This window comes from Nipponia nippon, unplaced genomic scaffold (genome assembly GCF_047370975.1).
Source record: "Nipponia nippon isolate SJK-2023a ecotype South Korea unplaced genomic scaffold, ASM4737097v1 scaffold_3, whole genome shotgun sequence".
Taxonomy (NCBI): domain Eukaryota; kingdom Metazoa; phylum Chordata; class Aves; order Pelecaniformes; family Threskiornithidae; genus Nipponia; species Nipponia nippon.
This window is the reverse complement of record NW_028262347.1, coordinates 32,590,542-32,607,313: the sequence shown is the minus strand read 5'-3', so window position 1 is coordinate 32,607,313 and position 16,772 is coordinate 32,590,542. Positions and strand designations below refer to the sequence as shown.

At 36.9% G+C, this 16,772-nt stretch overlaps 1 protein-coding gene across 1 annotated transcript in view; it reads right to left on the bottom strand.

The window, feature by feature from the left end:
- Nucleotides 1-16,772, bottom strand: part of CNTN1 (contactin 1) — a 270,079-nt gene that overhangs the window by 69,775 nt on the left and 183,532 nt on the right. The window contains exons 4-10 of the mRNA XM_087766507.1: nucleotides 14,700-14,829; nucleotides 10,661-10,833; nucleotides 6,125-6,220; nucleotides 4,896-5,102; nucleotides 3,504-3,600; nucleotides 3,168-3,349; nucleotides 1,860-1,984 (exon numbers count right to left, since the gene is read on the bottom strand). Coding sequence (XP_087622633.1) covers nucleotides 1,860-1,984; nucleotides 3,168-3,349; nucleotides 3,504-3,600; nucleotides 4,896-5,102; nucleotides 6,125-6,220; nucleotides 10,661-10,833; nucleotides 14,700-14,829 — 1,010 coding nt within the window. The remainder of the gene's footprint in view (nucleotides 1-1,859; nucleotides 1,985-3,167; nucleotides 3,350-3,503; nucleotides 3,601-4,895; nucleotides 5,103-6,124; nucleotides 6,221-10,660; nucleotides 10,834-14,699; nucleotides 14,830-16,772) is intronic.

Sequence of the window (16,772 nt, the reverse complement as noted above, 5' to 3'; positions counted from 1 at the left end):
CACAACATTCAGGCACTAATGAGATTTTGTTTTATCCATGTTACATTTCAGTCTTTGTGACAATGTGTTCACCTTTTTTTAAAGAAAGATTCAGTGTCGATTGGTATTTTTCTGGAAAATTCATAGCTGAGTGGCACTAGACACATCTATTCTTCAGTCCACTGTTACCATACCAATGCAAACACTACTGATTCAGAAATAAGAAACAAGAAATTGCATTCATTTTATGCACATGAGCTTTGTTTCACCATGCTCAATGTTCAGTATGTTATATTGTATGTACATTGTTTTACAACAGTAAAAGCTCAAAGCAAGTCCCAGTAAGGTAGTCAGAAGATTCTTCTGGGAGGTAGTTTAAACTATTTTCTATTACTTTTTTTTAATATAAAGAGAAAATTTAGTAAATCGAAATGAAGTACTTCATCTATTTCTAAAAAACACTGTATAAAAATGCACAAAGTGTGGTGAGATATTTTGTAAATTATAAATAGATGTCAATCGGTTTTTGAAAGATCATATTAATAAATTCTGGTTTCTTGTGAAAATGAAGCTGAAAAGCTTTAAACTTTGTATATGAGTCAACTGGAGTGCATGGAGTAGTGGAAGATTAAAAGAATACTATTCATCTAAAAAAAAGAATAGATTAAAGGAATTGTATTTCCTGTACTGTTTTACAGAAAAACATTTGAATCAGTTTTTCTACAAGAAATCTTTGTTTCGTGCTAAGTGAAATGCCTAATTAAAAATTATCTGATTTAGAAACAAGCTATATTCTCAAGGCAATTTAAATATTTTTGCTATCTTTCATTTGGAAATCGTCTCGTAATATTAACACACAGCATAATCTTCTGGTGTACTACTGGAGAATTACACAACCTTTCCTGCAATCCAGTATGCAGATTTTGTCAGCGAAAGCCAAGTTCAGTGGGGACTGTCAAGCAATTCACTTGCTAAATTACTTGTTTGTAATAACTACAGAAGCTAGAAAACGGCATTGTTTTTTCTGGTTTAAGCCATCTCCATATGGCAGATGGTGATATCTCTGTTCTCCCTCCAACCTCCCACATTTTTCTTAAGATACGCAGCCAAAACAACGCTGCCGCATTGTCCTTTTTTGTTTGCTTGGCAAGATCAGTGTCACCACAGCTCAACAGATGCAGCGTTACATTGTGCCCTCTTCTATTCTCTTTGTTCTTTAAAGGCTCATCATACAGTATAAGCGATGGATATTAAATACGTTGTTGAAATGCCTGGACAGAAAATCTACTTTGTTTAAGCAAAATATCCAATGCAATAAACTTAAATTATCAAATGGTACTCATTTAAACTTCACATCACCTAAAATAATGGAATTTTGCAATATTCTGTGGCTAGAAAAAATATGAAAAAGTACACGATGTAGCAACACTACTGATCATTTGAAAATTATTCTTTCTTCTCTTGTCTCTGCTGACTCCATTTTTTCTTATGTTTTTAGATGAAGTCATGTTTAATGTGGTAAAAAGGATTATTTTTAGAGAGAAGCTGACAGACGTTTTTTACCCAGGGAGAAGAACATAGCATTTACTTATAAAGGCCTGGAGAAAAAGGGATATCCACCTCCCAAACATGTGGTAAAAAGGCAAGTTCATAACTCAGAGCTGAATATTAAATAGCCTAAAGAAATGCATTTCAAAACCAAAGAGAAGATTGAGATAAAACTTAAAAAAATAGATTTTAATCCCTAATGCAAGTGGAATCAGCCAATATTTGTATCATTACAATTAATTTTCTTTTAACCTTCTAATAATGAATACTTCAAAAAATCGTTTCCATCAGCTAACCAATCAATCCTGCGTTAACTATGGCAATGTACTTACCGAGGCACCATTCTTCAACCATCTAATTGTTGGAATAGGGTTGCCTGTAGCTATACAAGGCCAGTATAGGTCACTGCCTATATCCTTTTCTGTGTCATTGATATGTTCTACCCACTCAGGAGCGGCTGAAGAACAAAAAACATGATGCTTTGTAAGTACAGCAGATACATATTTAATGAGCATTACAATCTATTAATTCCACTGTTTTTTCCATGATACTTCAGAGGCCGCACAGAGTCATGATGATAACTCAGCAACGCACCAGCACAAGAAAGAATGAAGATGTTTTTGTCTTACCACATAGACTCAAAATAATTTTAAACTATTCTTTATGAGAAGAAAATATGGAATTGAAATAATGCTTCATGAATGTCCAACGATAAAAGATGTTACTGCTTACACTGACCTGTGGAAATTATTCAGTAACGCCATAAAAATTATAGTTAAATTACATGAAATTGTGCAAAATCATCTATGTACTGAAAGGGTCTCCAAGAAAAATATTCTCTTGGTCCAGAGAAGATATTTAAGAAATTAATATTGAAAATGTCCCAGCTTTTACTAAGCAAACGAATCTATTAATTAGCTTTACCTATAAAACCCAGTAACAACCTTCCCACACCAATTTTGAATTTATCCCACTGAAGTTCAAGCACTTAACTGAGGATCTCAACTCAGGAAATGTTCTGTACAGTCAATGAAAAGAGACAGAAATCTTCTAAAGGAAATTCATGTTACCTATGATCTTTTCATGTCACAGTTTTGTGGTGTAAGTCTCAGTCAAGGAGTCAGGTTACTTGAGATGATTCCACTATGAGCAATAAGATACAATTTTTTGGTACCCTCATTTAACCAAATGCATGAGGGGAAGGGACAGAGGCTGAAGGAATAAAGAATTGACTGTGGCTAGTAAGAAAGTTAAGATAGTTAGAAAAGACAAACGAAATGAGCAAATGAGAAAGCATAACAAATTCAATGGTCTCTTATTCTTCCTGGCTGTTTTTTCACTTCAAGTGCTCTAAATGTCTTTAACTTCCATTATGCATAAATGTATTAATACTAACAGACATTGCTGTCCAGGTGTACATACAGCTATCATAACCAGACAAATTGAGTAGTTGTTCAGTTAATACACAAATGTTATGCCTAGCATTCAGTGCATGAGTTTTCATTTTGCTCTATTAACTTGAACAGCAGTGTGTCAGGATGATGCAATGAGTCAGCACTGACATAAAGTCTGAGAACACAGATACTTCCAACATAAGTAAAAGCAACATACAGCATGAAGAATAAAATTGTGGTACCCACCTTGTACATAAACTCTTGCTTGATGTTTATCTTTTCCTTTATAGTTTTCAGCTTCACACTCATAAAGTCCTTCATCTTCATACTGAATATTGAAGATCTTAAGAACTGCACCAGACATGCTTATCTCAGCAGTGGCTGGCATGGGTTCAAGGTATTTACTCCATCTGAGTTCAGGAACCGGACTTGAAAAGGTACAGTAAAGTACAAATCAGCATGTTCAAGAACTGGCTGTTAAATTGCAGACTACAAAAAAGTGTTTGATGATGAAACATGTATTTTCATTCCCTGGAATATGAAAGCAAACAGTGCTCTACAATAACTTTAAAACATACTTACTTCCCAAGAGCAAAACACTCCAGTGTCACATTTTGCCCCAGGAGAGCATACGTGTCCTTGAACTTCACCTTGATATCAGCAGGATATACTTTTGCACCTAACATGAAAAAAGAGATTCTCAGAAAAGGCAAGACAGAAACAAATACAACTATTTAAACCTCCACGGTTCAAGAAAACTGTTCTTAAAATTCCAGGCAAAATTCTTTACAGTGAATAAATAGCCTGGCCATCCATGAAGTCTGATTTAGCACTGAACTTTTAATAGTAAGGCAGAATTGTTTTACTCAGCAACCAGTTATCTTTCTCTGGACAGTAATGCCTAACATTTTTTACTGCACAATGCTTTAACATAAACTCATTTACTTGCATATGAAGTGTGATGATGTAGTGTGCGTGTGTGTAGACGAAAGCCTGAGTCTCTGTTTTCCACAGATTCTTTTACTGGATGGGATATTTTGAATTATTGTGAATTTAAGCTCAATATTATCTTAGTAAAGGTATGAAGGAGCTAGAGGCAGCAAATCTACAGCTTAATGAGGGCACAGGGATGCAAATGTAATCAAATCTACCTACTGGTGATCCCTGTAGGACTCCTCTTGCAGTTCTTCTAGATGAAGATCTCAGTGTGAGCATTGGCCATGGAAAATTTGCACAAAGATCACTGATTTGTAATTACCCAAATTCAATCACAGTTCTTCACTGTAATATGGGAAATTTGACAGACAAAAGGGGCACTGAAATCCTGATAATCAGTTTATGAGGCTCTAGTGACTGACAGTCTGAAGTGGCAAAAGGGAACTTGGTTACCATTTGGAAAACATGCAGTTTTCATGAAGAAATGGCAGAGAATAATCTAGTGACACAAAGCCACATAGGTGTCTTGGGGGATTGGCCATGAAACACAAAGCCTTTAGGCCACTGTTGGATAGGAAATTTCGACAGAGGAAAAGGATTTTCCATTTTCATGGGGGATTTCCTGGGAAAAAAAATAATTCCTGAATCTGTTTATCAACTTTTACATAAAGTTTCTGCTTTACAGTCATACCCCTTTGAACCAATGCCAAGACCAGAAAAGATATTAAAGATTTTGGGATGAGTACAGGGGCTTATCACATAAAAGAGATAGGGACTCTGGGGGTGAGAACTCTGTTCTCGATGATATGAAAGCGAATTCGTGAATGAACCCAGGGAGATTTCCTTCACAGAGTTTTCATTGTGGATGGGAATGATTTGGACCTCTGTATCCGGAAAACTAAGTAACATTGTGTAGTAGCCTTTATAACTTGCCATATAATTCTCCTCACAGAGCTGAAAGTAGTTATGAATGAGCAAAATTAAAATAAAAAACAGTTAGAACACTGCACGTACATAGTATTTCCAATAAATACTTACGATCAGACTGTGGAATAAGTGGAATAAATTTACTGAATACACTCTTTGTTATTGAAGGGCTGGACACAAAACACGAATAATTGCCCTTATCTGATGCTTCTACATTTGCAATGTAGAGGTTGCCGTTTGTCTGGGACACAAATCGTCGTTTGTCCAAAGCAATGAATACCGGGAACTCATTTAGAAGCCAGCGATAACTGAGATCATCTGGAGGAAAATATTTTCTAGTCAATATTAAAAACCAATACTATCAGCTACTTAAGCCATGGAATACTGTCTGCGTATAAATTACTTCAGTCTGATTTCCAGCTTATAGATCTTTTCTTCGGGAGAGGCAGCTATGTGAGAGAGAATATACGTGTCTCAATAGCCAGCTAATAACCTGCCTACACTGAACATCGAGGTACTGCTGCCATGAGTGCAGATTACTGGGAGTGCACACAGCTGCCCTTGGGCACAGCCTTCCCACAGGAACTGGAGTGGGGTGGGAGGAGACGGGCAGCTGGGTCTTGACCTCACGCAACTGAGAAGCTGGGAAGCGCTCACCAGTCTTGCCATTTAGGCAAAACCTTAGAATATTTTAACTAGAAATATGTCTCAGTTCTTTAGTTCTTGAAATACTTAGACATAGAGTATGAAAACTAAAACATTATCCCATTTTACACAGTAAAAGAGATGCTAACAGCCAAATTAACCCCTCATGATGGAACTGCTGATGCTTGAGGTTACAGGCATAATCCCTGCAGAGCTCTTCAGTAGCTAATGATGAAAAAAAGGCACTTCCAGACCATAAATCACCTCATCTCTGACCCTCTGGGGGTGCCTGCTGCTGTTCCATGATTTTAACAGGAGCCCACGATCATTTCTGTTGAAGTGACTTCATTAGGTGGAATGAAGCTGGGCCCTGTCCAAGGCCAGCAGAAAGTCTGGCATGCCACAGTGACGTGTACTCAGGTCTTTTGAACGGTAGGCCAAGTGTCCCCTCTATTATCCAGGTTAGTCCGAGTAATTTTATTTGTAGTATCAAAACCTATTTGCAAATTCAACAATATCTTTTATGTATGGTCAACTACAAGCATATATTCAAAATGAAAACCTAATCTAAACGGTGATTCTCAAGCTGAATAAAAATTACTGTTTAAGTCAACTTAAAGGAAACTTTTAAAAATAAATACTATTTTGTCCTCTACTCTCAAGCAGTTGAAAATGAAGCACTTGAGCTGAATTACCTGGGTAGTGGTAAGGGGGCTCACAAAGAAGCACTGCTCCAACACCTTCTCGCACTTTAACCTCATAGCGTTCCTCAGGTGGAAAGGGATCCAGATCTAGTTTAAAGAAAGGGAGGGGGAGGAAAATTGGGTTTTTCACTACAATTTTTTAAATTATTATTTTCAACCCTGTAGAGATTAGTATAGAAATACAACAATATATGGCAGACAGAAAGATACCTGTGAACCCATAATGCCAGTTTTGCTCATTTTAACTTTGTCATTATCAACTGCAATGAATTTTTTTACAATATTTTAGTCATCATAATTGCAAATGCCAGGAAAAAAAAAAGGGTGCAGATTGTATCCCTAAGAGTAGCCAGGTGAGCTACATTTGAAGAAGGAAACTCAGGAAGAGAAAGGCAAATGATTTTAGGTTATTTTTCAATGGGCTTCTCCAAAATGCAAGTTTAATTCTTTACTGTAACTTAAAGTGGCTTCTCTAAAATAACCTGGCTGTCCTCCCTGACACCTCCAGCAGCCAAGGACTGGTAAACAGTTAGCTGAGACACATCTTTTGTGCCAGAGGTTTGGGACAGAAGTGGCTCAGATCCCAGGAGAAACATTAGCTGACCCTCTTTAAACCAACTTCCATGCAGCAGGGTAAAGAGACTGTTGTAAAAGGGTAAAGAAACAAGTCCTTCGTGGAGCTACATATCATCCCACAGACTGTGGGAGAACAGTAATGGTAGCTGCAGTGATAAGACAACAGTTGCATGAATAACTTCAACTAGGTCAATAATTGCATTTTGCTTATGCTTTTCAGTCTCATTTTGAGTATCCAGTCTGAAATTAAACTATAAACATCTTGAAGCAGGGAACGTCTCTTTTGAAGCTTCTCCATGTCACCAAGTGCAGTGAGATTGTAGAGATCCTGACCAGAGTTCTGCTCTAAATGCTACTGTGGTGTAAACAGTATATCAGTAATAGCCAAGTGCACAGCCTCTGAATGCAATATTCTGCCACAGAAACCACCTAAGCTAACTTCGTTCAGATTACTTCAGCTTTCTTCAATGGCAGGCAGCTACCCCGTTCTACTAAATTCCCAAGGCTGGCTCTGAGATCTACCTAAAACTTCAGTTCAAGAGCAGACAGCCAGAAACAATAAAGAAATCAGGACAGAGCTACATAGAAAAAGAAATTAAGTAGAAACCAGAGACTATTCACTACTGTAAAATGCATTGTATAGTTAGATAGATCCAGTAGACACTCTGCATTATCTAAAAATAATTAGTTACTTAACTTCGTAACAACTGCTACATTTACTAAACATGGTACAGGTAAAGGATTCCTCCAAGGCCAACCACAGCTGTCAGACCTGAATGACTACAAGAATCCAGGAAGAAAATGTCATTACGCTTTGTCAAATGCATGGAAAAAAACCCCTAGGAGGGCTACATCGGTGTCTAGGGAGACACCTCTCCCAACTTCTGAAATATACTCATCTTTTTTGCAGACCAGAAGATAATACAGATCTTTCTAGTGACTGACTGGATCTTTTCAGTAGATGGTACATGGTAGGCATTGTAATGGGCCATTCTAAGGACTTCTGATTATTATTTAATAATAACTTAATATAATTTTAGCCTGTGCCTTAGTGCAATGAATGTATGCAGTTCTCCACAACTAGCTCCCAATTAATTTGGGGTATTCTTTGATAAAAAAGAAATTAAGTATACCAGACTGACTTAGTAAGAATTAGCTATTTGACCAGACAGGTTTTGTAACTGAAGACAAGGAAGCTCTTCACATAGATTGGAATATTTACATAATACCTGCAGTAGTTTGAACATATTCCCACTCCATTTGTCAGCATGGACCTAACTACACAACTACTTTCTATCTTCAAAATACTGACTGACCTCTCCTGAAAATATCTATTATTTCCCTTGTTGCTGACCTTTTGATCATCGTTTAAACTTGCCACTATTACTTATTTCTGTCTTCATTGGAACAGATTAGTGTTTAAAATCTGTTACAGAAATACAGAAAAATAAAAAGTTACGATCATTGGAACAAATCTGTTGTTAATTTGAGACTGCTTTGCATATGGGCAGTGTAGGGTTTGGTGAAAAGAAAACCTGTCACTGCTTTTCAGTTATTTTAGCTATTTCCAGTTTATATTTTAAGTCTAGGCATTTTGTTTATAGTGTTCTTGAATAATCTTTGAAACTCTAAGACAGTCACCACAAATTTAAAGACATGGGATAGGACAGGGAATTTATATATGTAAAACATTATGTTAGTACTGAAATAGAATGGTCTATGCCAGGTGCAGGGAAGTCATACAATTATTGAGATGTAGTTGTATACCTTCTTCCCACTTAAGAAATGTTCTGTACTCTGATTAGGTCTTGATGTCTTCTTTGCATAAGCACTACTTGGTTATTACTCAATAATTATAATAAGTGTGATTCCATGAACTCTTAATTGGAAGACATTCATTTTTAGCTAGAATGAAAGAATTAGCATAATCACTGCACTCCTATAAGCATACAGTTAATATATAGGGAGTATGGAAATTTCTCTTCCTTGTCGTTCTTGCAGCCTCTCTGCTATGAAATTGCTGTGTTTTACTACTCTGAAACTGTTTCCCAGCAAATAGAACAATACATCAGCTTCTGATTTTGCTCAGCACACACCAAAAAGCCACTAAATATTCCTGCAGAATAAAATTCTTTCCCTCAGGAGTATGTGTGCAACAGCTAAAAAACACTTTAATGGGTTTTAAAGCACTGGATCTAAAAAGACCCAGTTCTACTACAGACAGTGTTCTCAGATGGATTAACTGACATGAAGTTTATGAGATAGTGTGGCTTTTGTTCCATAACTTCAGCAAATTTGACAGTAAGACAAAAATAAAAGGTCTCACTCCGGTATAGCTGGTGAAGATTTTTTTTAACTCTTCTAAACGGTTGTTGCCATTTTTCAATCAGTTTATGCGCAAGCTAAAGATCAGACATTTTCTCTATTAATTTTAGCAACTCTATATTCAATTTTTTAGAAACGGTGATTGTGGAAGGAAATGTTTTTTGTAGGTGATCATAAAAAAGAGAGGGAGCAAACGCAACAGTGTAAAGAAGAATGACAGTACCATTTCTTTAACAAGTATTTTCAGTTTCCAGCTATCTTTTCACTTCTATTTCTTGCTCTTTACCCAATTTTTATTGAAATAGTTAAATATTACATATTAGGCTTCTGTTCAGTATAATTGTCCAGCACACTAACTATCAACGTTCAGCTCATGCAATCTGTGAGCTGGTAGGCAGAAAACATGCCTCAGACTGTTTTGATTGTACTTTTTTCCATCTATTATGTCTATTGGTTCATTTTAAGTAGCAACAGCTATCGTCATAGCTTTTATCCTACTGGTTGTTCAGGACTGGCACCACTGATGCCTGCTTTTGGTATAAATAAATATCCTGTAAACTGAATTTTGATGTCATTTCCATTAGAAGGAAATAACAACCTGGCCTTCTATTCATTCTAGAAAATACACCGGGTAAAATACAGACTAAGACTAGATCAACTATTATGCAATCCATCAGTTCTTGACAGCCTCTTAAGTTTTCTTGAGATATGTGGTCCCACAGTATTTTAATCACTAGCAGAAAACAGAACTTTTCTCTTTATCTCTGATCTTACACAGTAAGCAGTAAATTCTGCTCACCGAGGCTGCTGAAAGACAAGAGGGGCACTAAGCACTTAAGGTCGGGATTAAAGGGCACGCAGGGCTTTGTGAATGGTCACCAGACAAGAGTGAATTCCTTTTCTTGTGGATTCCTTTTTTTGTCCTCTGATGAAAAAATATATGCAGGGAAAAAAGGATCTTAAGGCAAAATAAAATAAAAATCCCAAACTCTGTCTTCAGTTGGTAAAATTTTACATTACTCTTCATGTAGTACATCAGTTCTTTACAACGCATGTATTTGTCGACAGTGCGGGTCCGTGCCTATGCATGCATTCACAAGACTAGTTTGTGATTGTCAGAAGCTGACAGGAATGTCCCCCAGCAGGGTCTTCATCGTAGCCTAGGAGTCAGGGAGCACGCTTTACTGCGAGTGCCCTGCCTTCCTCCTAAAGGCATCCCAGTTATGCTTGCACAGCAGCAGCGCCTCATCACCATATGCCCCCACTTGCATCTTTCTTGTGCGACTACCTCCCCTCAGGTCCTACCATGATTTAAAAAGAGTCTGGACATTATTATCACAAGATCTGGCTCCATGAGTCTCTTCAATTAATAATTTAATAATCATTCACTGAGAAGGTTGTCATGTCAGCTGAATGCTAAGAATATAAAATGCGTACAAAATTTATTTTGTGCTGATCTCTGCAGACTAAGGCACTTAAGATTTTTTACACTTAAGTTTTAGCACTTAAGTTTTTACAGAGTAACAGAGCTATAGCACATATTAGCAGAAGACACTGCAGTGTAAAACATTGGGCATTCCAAGCTAACCGTAACGTTTCTACGTTTTGACGTAAACATCGGCTTACATCCAAAACTCAGAGTGGCTTCACTGCTTCTGACAGTTCCAAAGATATTCGACACTACACAGACATATTTTCCAGCATCCCTTGATTTCTCTGGATTATTGATAACAAGTCTGCCTCCCACCATACTGTAGCGATCCTTTGTTAAATCAATATCCCAGTTGTTGAGTTTCCACCTATTAAAAAAGAAAAGCCAGATGTAAGATTTGGCCCAAAAAAACAAACCTGGTAAGAAATATGATTTGAAAAATAACTCATAAATTGTGATAAACTATACAGGAAGTTATTAATAGACTTTTATACATGTTTTAAGTTTTTCTTCAGCAAGAGCCACAGATTTGACCTCCATAGGTCTTTTAAACATAACAGTCTCAGTCTGCTTCAGCCTTCTCAGAGATGTGACATAGGTTAAAACCTAATTGCTGGCCATGCAGTAAAGGATTCTTGAGCTGGCTGTGAGTGAGCTAGCTAGTGATCAAGCACCGGGATTATAAACATATCCTCAAATAGTTATCTAAGGCCATATTGGCTAAGAAAATACTCCCTCTGCACCTTTAAAGTATGGACTAATGAATTTTTAAGAGCTTTTTGCAAATTTGCTGTACGGGATAAAAATGTTTCGTAAAGCCTAACGTGCCAGTGAAGTCTGTGCAAAAACAGTGGCATGCCTGATTTAAGGTCTACTTACTACCTTAAAAAAATTGCTGGACGCTCCCACCTAATTACTGAAAAACCCCACAGCCAGTTGACTGAGTCACTGTAACTTTCACCTCAGGGACCACGAGAGGAACACGATGGACCAGGTCTGGCCCTTACTGACTTCTACTGATTTCAACGAAGTTACAGAACAAGGAGCGGGAACCAATATTCATGATTTATATCTATATTTCTATCTATTACTGTGTCCACAAGGGGGAGCCCATAACCTTCTTTGAAAGGAACTGCATGTTTCCTGAGCACAAATAGGAAAGATAAAACTTAAATACATTTAAAGATTATAAAATTCTTTCAGTGTAAACCATTTTTTGCCACAAGGTAAAGATAGGCATTACTGTTTGAAAATGAGAGTGCACACCCTATGAGTTCCTTCCTCATCGAAGATTTACCGAAATACACAGAATACTTATTTGGAAGCTGAAATTGTAATTGTAATAGAAACAATAATGAAAGTGGCATTAACAAAAAATAAATTAAAAATAGTCAAATGACAGGATTTTCAAGATGCAGTAAATAGCATTTAGGTTTTACAGGATTTTAGAGGTATCACTTCAGTCCTGTGAGACATACTACTTGTCTGTATTAGAAATAATAAACCTCCTGTTCGGAAATACCTAGGAATAACTGTCATGAGGACAGCTTATGCTGCAACGAGAGAGATTAGGAAAACATTGCACAAAGTGCGTAACTGAGGTGTAAGAATTAAAAAAAACACATTAAAAATTGTTTTCTTCTGAAGTTACTAATTTAAAAATCAAAACACAATCATATTTCTATGATATATCATCTTTTTTTCTCTGAGTACAGTATTATTTACATGCATTTGTAAAACAAGATTACTCTGCAGTATAAAAAAATTAACCTTAACGAAGATATTCAAGTGAGTGCACATCAAGCAATCATGCGATCTGCTTGCTCAAACCTTCTCTCTTAAATGGCAGCTTCTCCATGCCACAAAAGCTGTGTTTGTGAGTAACTCCATTCACATGGGCAGTTCTCACCAGGTTCAGCTGGACTTCACACATGCATAGTGTTTCTCAGACATGAAAATGAACAGTAAGATGTCTCATGACACCCAACTGGATGCACTGAATTTAAAAGAAGTTGTCTCTTTTCAGAGCTGGGAACAAATCTTCGTATTTTTTTCTTATAAACTACCTAGCAGCTTGGGAAGGTATATTAAGAAAATGTGTGGCTATCTATCTCTCTCCTCTTTTTCCAAGGCTCATCTGAGTTTCTTCCAGTTGAGATGTAAAACTGCAGGAATATACATATAAAGATATCTACAGATGAATCAGGAACAATCCAAGAGGTTATATCTGAAGGGAGCCTGCAGAAAGAGAAGGTCTTTGAAGAAATCTTAGAAGTGCTAGAACCACCAAGAGACCTATGAAATCTCTAAAAATGGTAGGAGGGCTACAGAAAAAGGTCACTGGTAATCACCAGTATATATTTGCATAAAAGGTCATTTCGGGAGAAGCAGCACAGTAATCTGAGGTCCATGATTTGCAGACAGGACTAGGGACCAAAGGACTTATATCTTGTCCCCATGAAAGTATGTTGCCTTTCATAGCAGCGTTGAAGGTTCCAGCAATGACTGGCGGAAAAAACAGATTCCCAGGAACTCCAATGAGTATTTGAACTCTAGCAAGGGTGAAGGACCATCGAATACAGAAGGGAGAGTGGATGAATGCTTAACAAACAATGAAAATAAAAAACTTCTAAAAGAAGACGAAGAAGATGAATGGTCAGAAAGAACAAAAAGCAGCAAGAAGGACTTATCTACCTCTGAAACGGGAATTTTGGCTCATGAACTGTTGGAGGGCTAAGAAACAAAGACAATACATCGAGGTAGACTAATGATGTCAGGAAATAAGGGAAGTGGCCTTATCCTGTATTGGAATGATCATCACATCAGCTATCAGCAATAATTGTCAGATCTGTTCCTAGACAGAAGAGCTCTGGAGGTGCGAGGCAATTCTTTCAGAGTGACTTTACTAGTTCAGATTTTGCAGAGCCCATGACAGATAAAGAAGAATGCTAAAATTTACGTAGAGCCTGTAATCACTCTCTAGATGGTATGTTTACATAGCCTTGCAGACAGAGTGTGTGGGGGGGGGTCTCTCGGCAGACTGGAAGTGATGTCTAAGTATATCAGAAGGGTACCGAATCTAAGTGTATCTGATCTCTCCACATTTCCAGTCTTTTACAAGCATGGGGAGAGCAAACAAGTACAACAGCAAAATGCCATGCAGAAAAACTTGTAAAGATACTAGAGCCAGGGATCATATTCAAAAGGGGTATTCTAGTTTCCCCTCAAATCCTTCAATCACAGGTGGCTCTGTGTATGTAGACAATCTGTAAGCATATTTTAAAAAAAGGCAATGAAGACTAGCTAAGCTGTTTTGATACAAGAATACCATAGTTGACCACAATATTGTAACAGATTTAAAAGAATGGCCAGCAAACTCAAATGCATTTACTGTCTTAGAAGCCAGAGTTTAGGAAGATGCATAAGTGAGTAACGGGGGCAGATCACAGGATCATAGGATGACTTAACGAAATTGATCTTTTGCTGGCAAGAAATGCTGTTTGCCCTTAGTATGACGACAGTAGTTTTCTGTCCATGACTAGGTTGTAAATTAGTCATGGTCTTAATAACGACAATCTTAAGTACATTTCTCTGTACATAATGAATAGATAATAGCCAATAAACTCATACAGATGTCCCAAGTTCCCACAATGAAACAGAACTGCTCTGCTAATAACAACATAATTATTGTGTGAATCTCTACTAAAACTAGATGATACATTTTCCCAGAAGAAAATGTCTTCAGTAGCATACGTTCATGAGCACCTCTCTACAATATGGTGGACACAAAAGCAACATAGGATGTAGAATATCCAGATTAAACAGCCAGTCCTTCTTCTTCCAGCATAAAATAGGATAAAAAAGGTGTTCTGAATCGAGAAGAACAAGGACTTGAACTTCAGTCATCCTTAACCCAAGCTAGAAAGATAGCCTCCTAATAATTTTTTAAAGGTCACTTTTTTTTTTTTTTTTTTTTGCCTCTGGATCAGTATTCCTTTCAAAAGCTGAAAACTTCTAACACAACAGGAACGTACTATTTTCAACACTGTCTAGACATTTTGGCAGATTGAATCAAGGTTGATTCTTACTCAAAAAATTGCAAATCTCCCCATTTTTTCCTGCCTTGAAGACTTTGTATCAACCTGTTAAGACAGTCAATCATTTAACACCACAACCTGAAACACTCACTAAGTAAAATACATAAGACCTGAAAATCAAAACAAGAGAGGTTACCTGTAAGTAGGAAAAGGAATTGCTCGAGCCCTGCAGTTCATTGAAACTTGTCCATCTGAAGATTCTTCTGGGTAGATGGTATCAATGGGTTGCTCCTCAAAAACGGGTCCATAACCTTTGTTTCCTTCCTCTGAAAAACAGAGTTTGAAATTAATCACTTTTTAATTAGTAGGCAAACTGAAGATGAATTTACATCACACCTTCTGCATTCAAAATGAGAAGGCTAAATAGTGAGCCCTGCAAAATGAAGTTTTATATGCATCAACAAAACCAGAACAGTACGGATTATAGAAGTGTTGGCCTTTGTTTACTGACTTCTGCTTCCTTCCTGTCCTCTGAGAATAAAAGTGATTCAAACTATGTTCCTGTAAAACTACCTTCTCTGTCTTCTCCGCTGACGTCATTAATTATTTGATGAAGATAATTATGAATTGAAGATGTGCCATTTAGGAATGCAGTGGGATCAACTTATTTCACAGAGGCCAACAAATTACCATCAAACAGGTCCAGATGCAAAACAACTATCCAAAAATTGTTTCTTATCTTATAACCTAATCAGCTGCAATTGTTTTATACATTTGGAAAGAATTTTTATTGCATCAGACAAAGAAAAACTGATGTTGGAGATCACAGCTGAGAATTACATTGTTTCCAGAACACATTTCTGTCCTTCCTTTGATGCTTAGGTACATGTATATGTTAAGTCTCTCTCCTCCAAAATAAAATTTTAAAGAAGCCCCACATTGAAAATAATTTATGTTTATAAAGTCAAGCACTTAAAGGTGAATAAATGTCTGACTAGGTTTGACAACAGACTATTTTTTTTAATTTTTATCCTCCATTTGCTGACGCTGTTGTAAAGGTTGCAGGCTCTCCCCGCCCCGGCTGCATTCCCATCTCCTTTATCTCCTTCAAGCGTACAAGACTGCTCTTTGGGGTCTTTAAAAGCAAGACTAGGAGCAAAGGTGGAACACTATGGGAAAATTCAGCTCAGTAAATCCAGGATGTAATTGGGTTTTTTTCTGTGAAAATGGCAAATGTGCACTCTAGGTACAGAATGGCACTGTGAGAAGATGATGCATGCTCAGTATAGATAAAATTTTTAGACAACACAGCTGTCTCATTCTCACAGGTCTCTACTGAGACTGAACTGGCAGTATGGACACTTGTAAGCAAACTCACGCGAAAAGCAAAGTAGTACATGACTGCTACCAGGTTCACTTTCCATTCAATCTTTTTAGCTTAAAAATTTCCAAAAGCAATGTAAGGATGGAAAAATCCTAACATTTTGCGATAGTATCTGTACTGCCCATAAAAAATCTGCTACATGTCTTGTAATGCTACATTTAAAAAAATCTTCACAGATTGAGACATAAACTAGCAATGTAACAGATGAATGTCCATAATCAAGTTACACTTCTGTACTGATCCCCTTAAAATTCTTGCCTTTGGTTTTAAAACATTTTGGACTAAATTAGGCAGGTTTTATAAAACCTATGAGAGAAGGAAGAATCTATCTATATAACTAAAGAATGGAAATTATGTCAGTATTAAAATATCATATATATTTATATATATAAAACAATCTTTACACAGATATCTTTTTTATTGTTCCTAAATTCCATATTCATAGATAGACACTGGATTACAGCACTAGCAGAACACTGGTTAGAGAGAAAAAGTAAGTTCCCTTCCCAGTTCAAGTTTGGGAAAAAAATAAATCACCATTTCCCTTAGGGACAGGAGCAGGTCCAGAAGGCACTGTTATGCTGTGACAAGTATGGTCAGGCAATTTCATTTTTACAAACTAATTCATCTAATGAGAAGAGAAGCCTTTCACAGAAGCAAAGAAGAGCAACTAGAAAGAAAGGCAGAGCTTTTGAAAAATGGTCTGGTTTCTTTGATATTTTAAAGCACAACATTATGTAAAAATCTACATATCGCTAGATCAAAAGAAGAAGTAATTTCAGACTGAAAAGGCAAGAATCACGTATTTCCTCAGAGCCTGGAATGAGTGAGTGACAAACTTGACAGCAGTTTCTGTGCGGTTCTTAAATATGAATACAGAGTAAC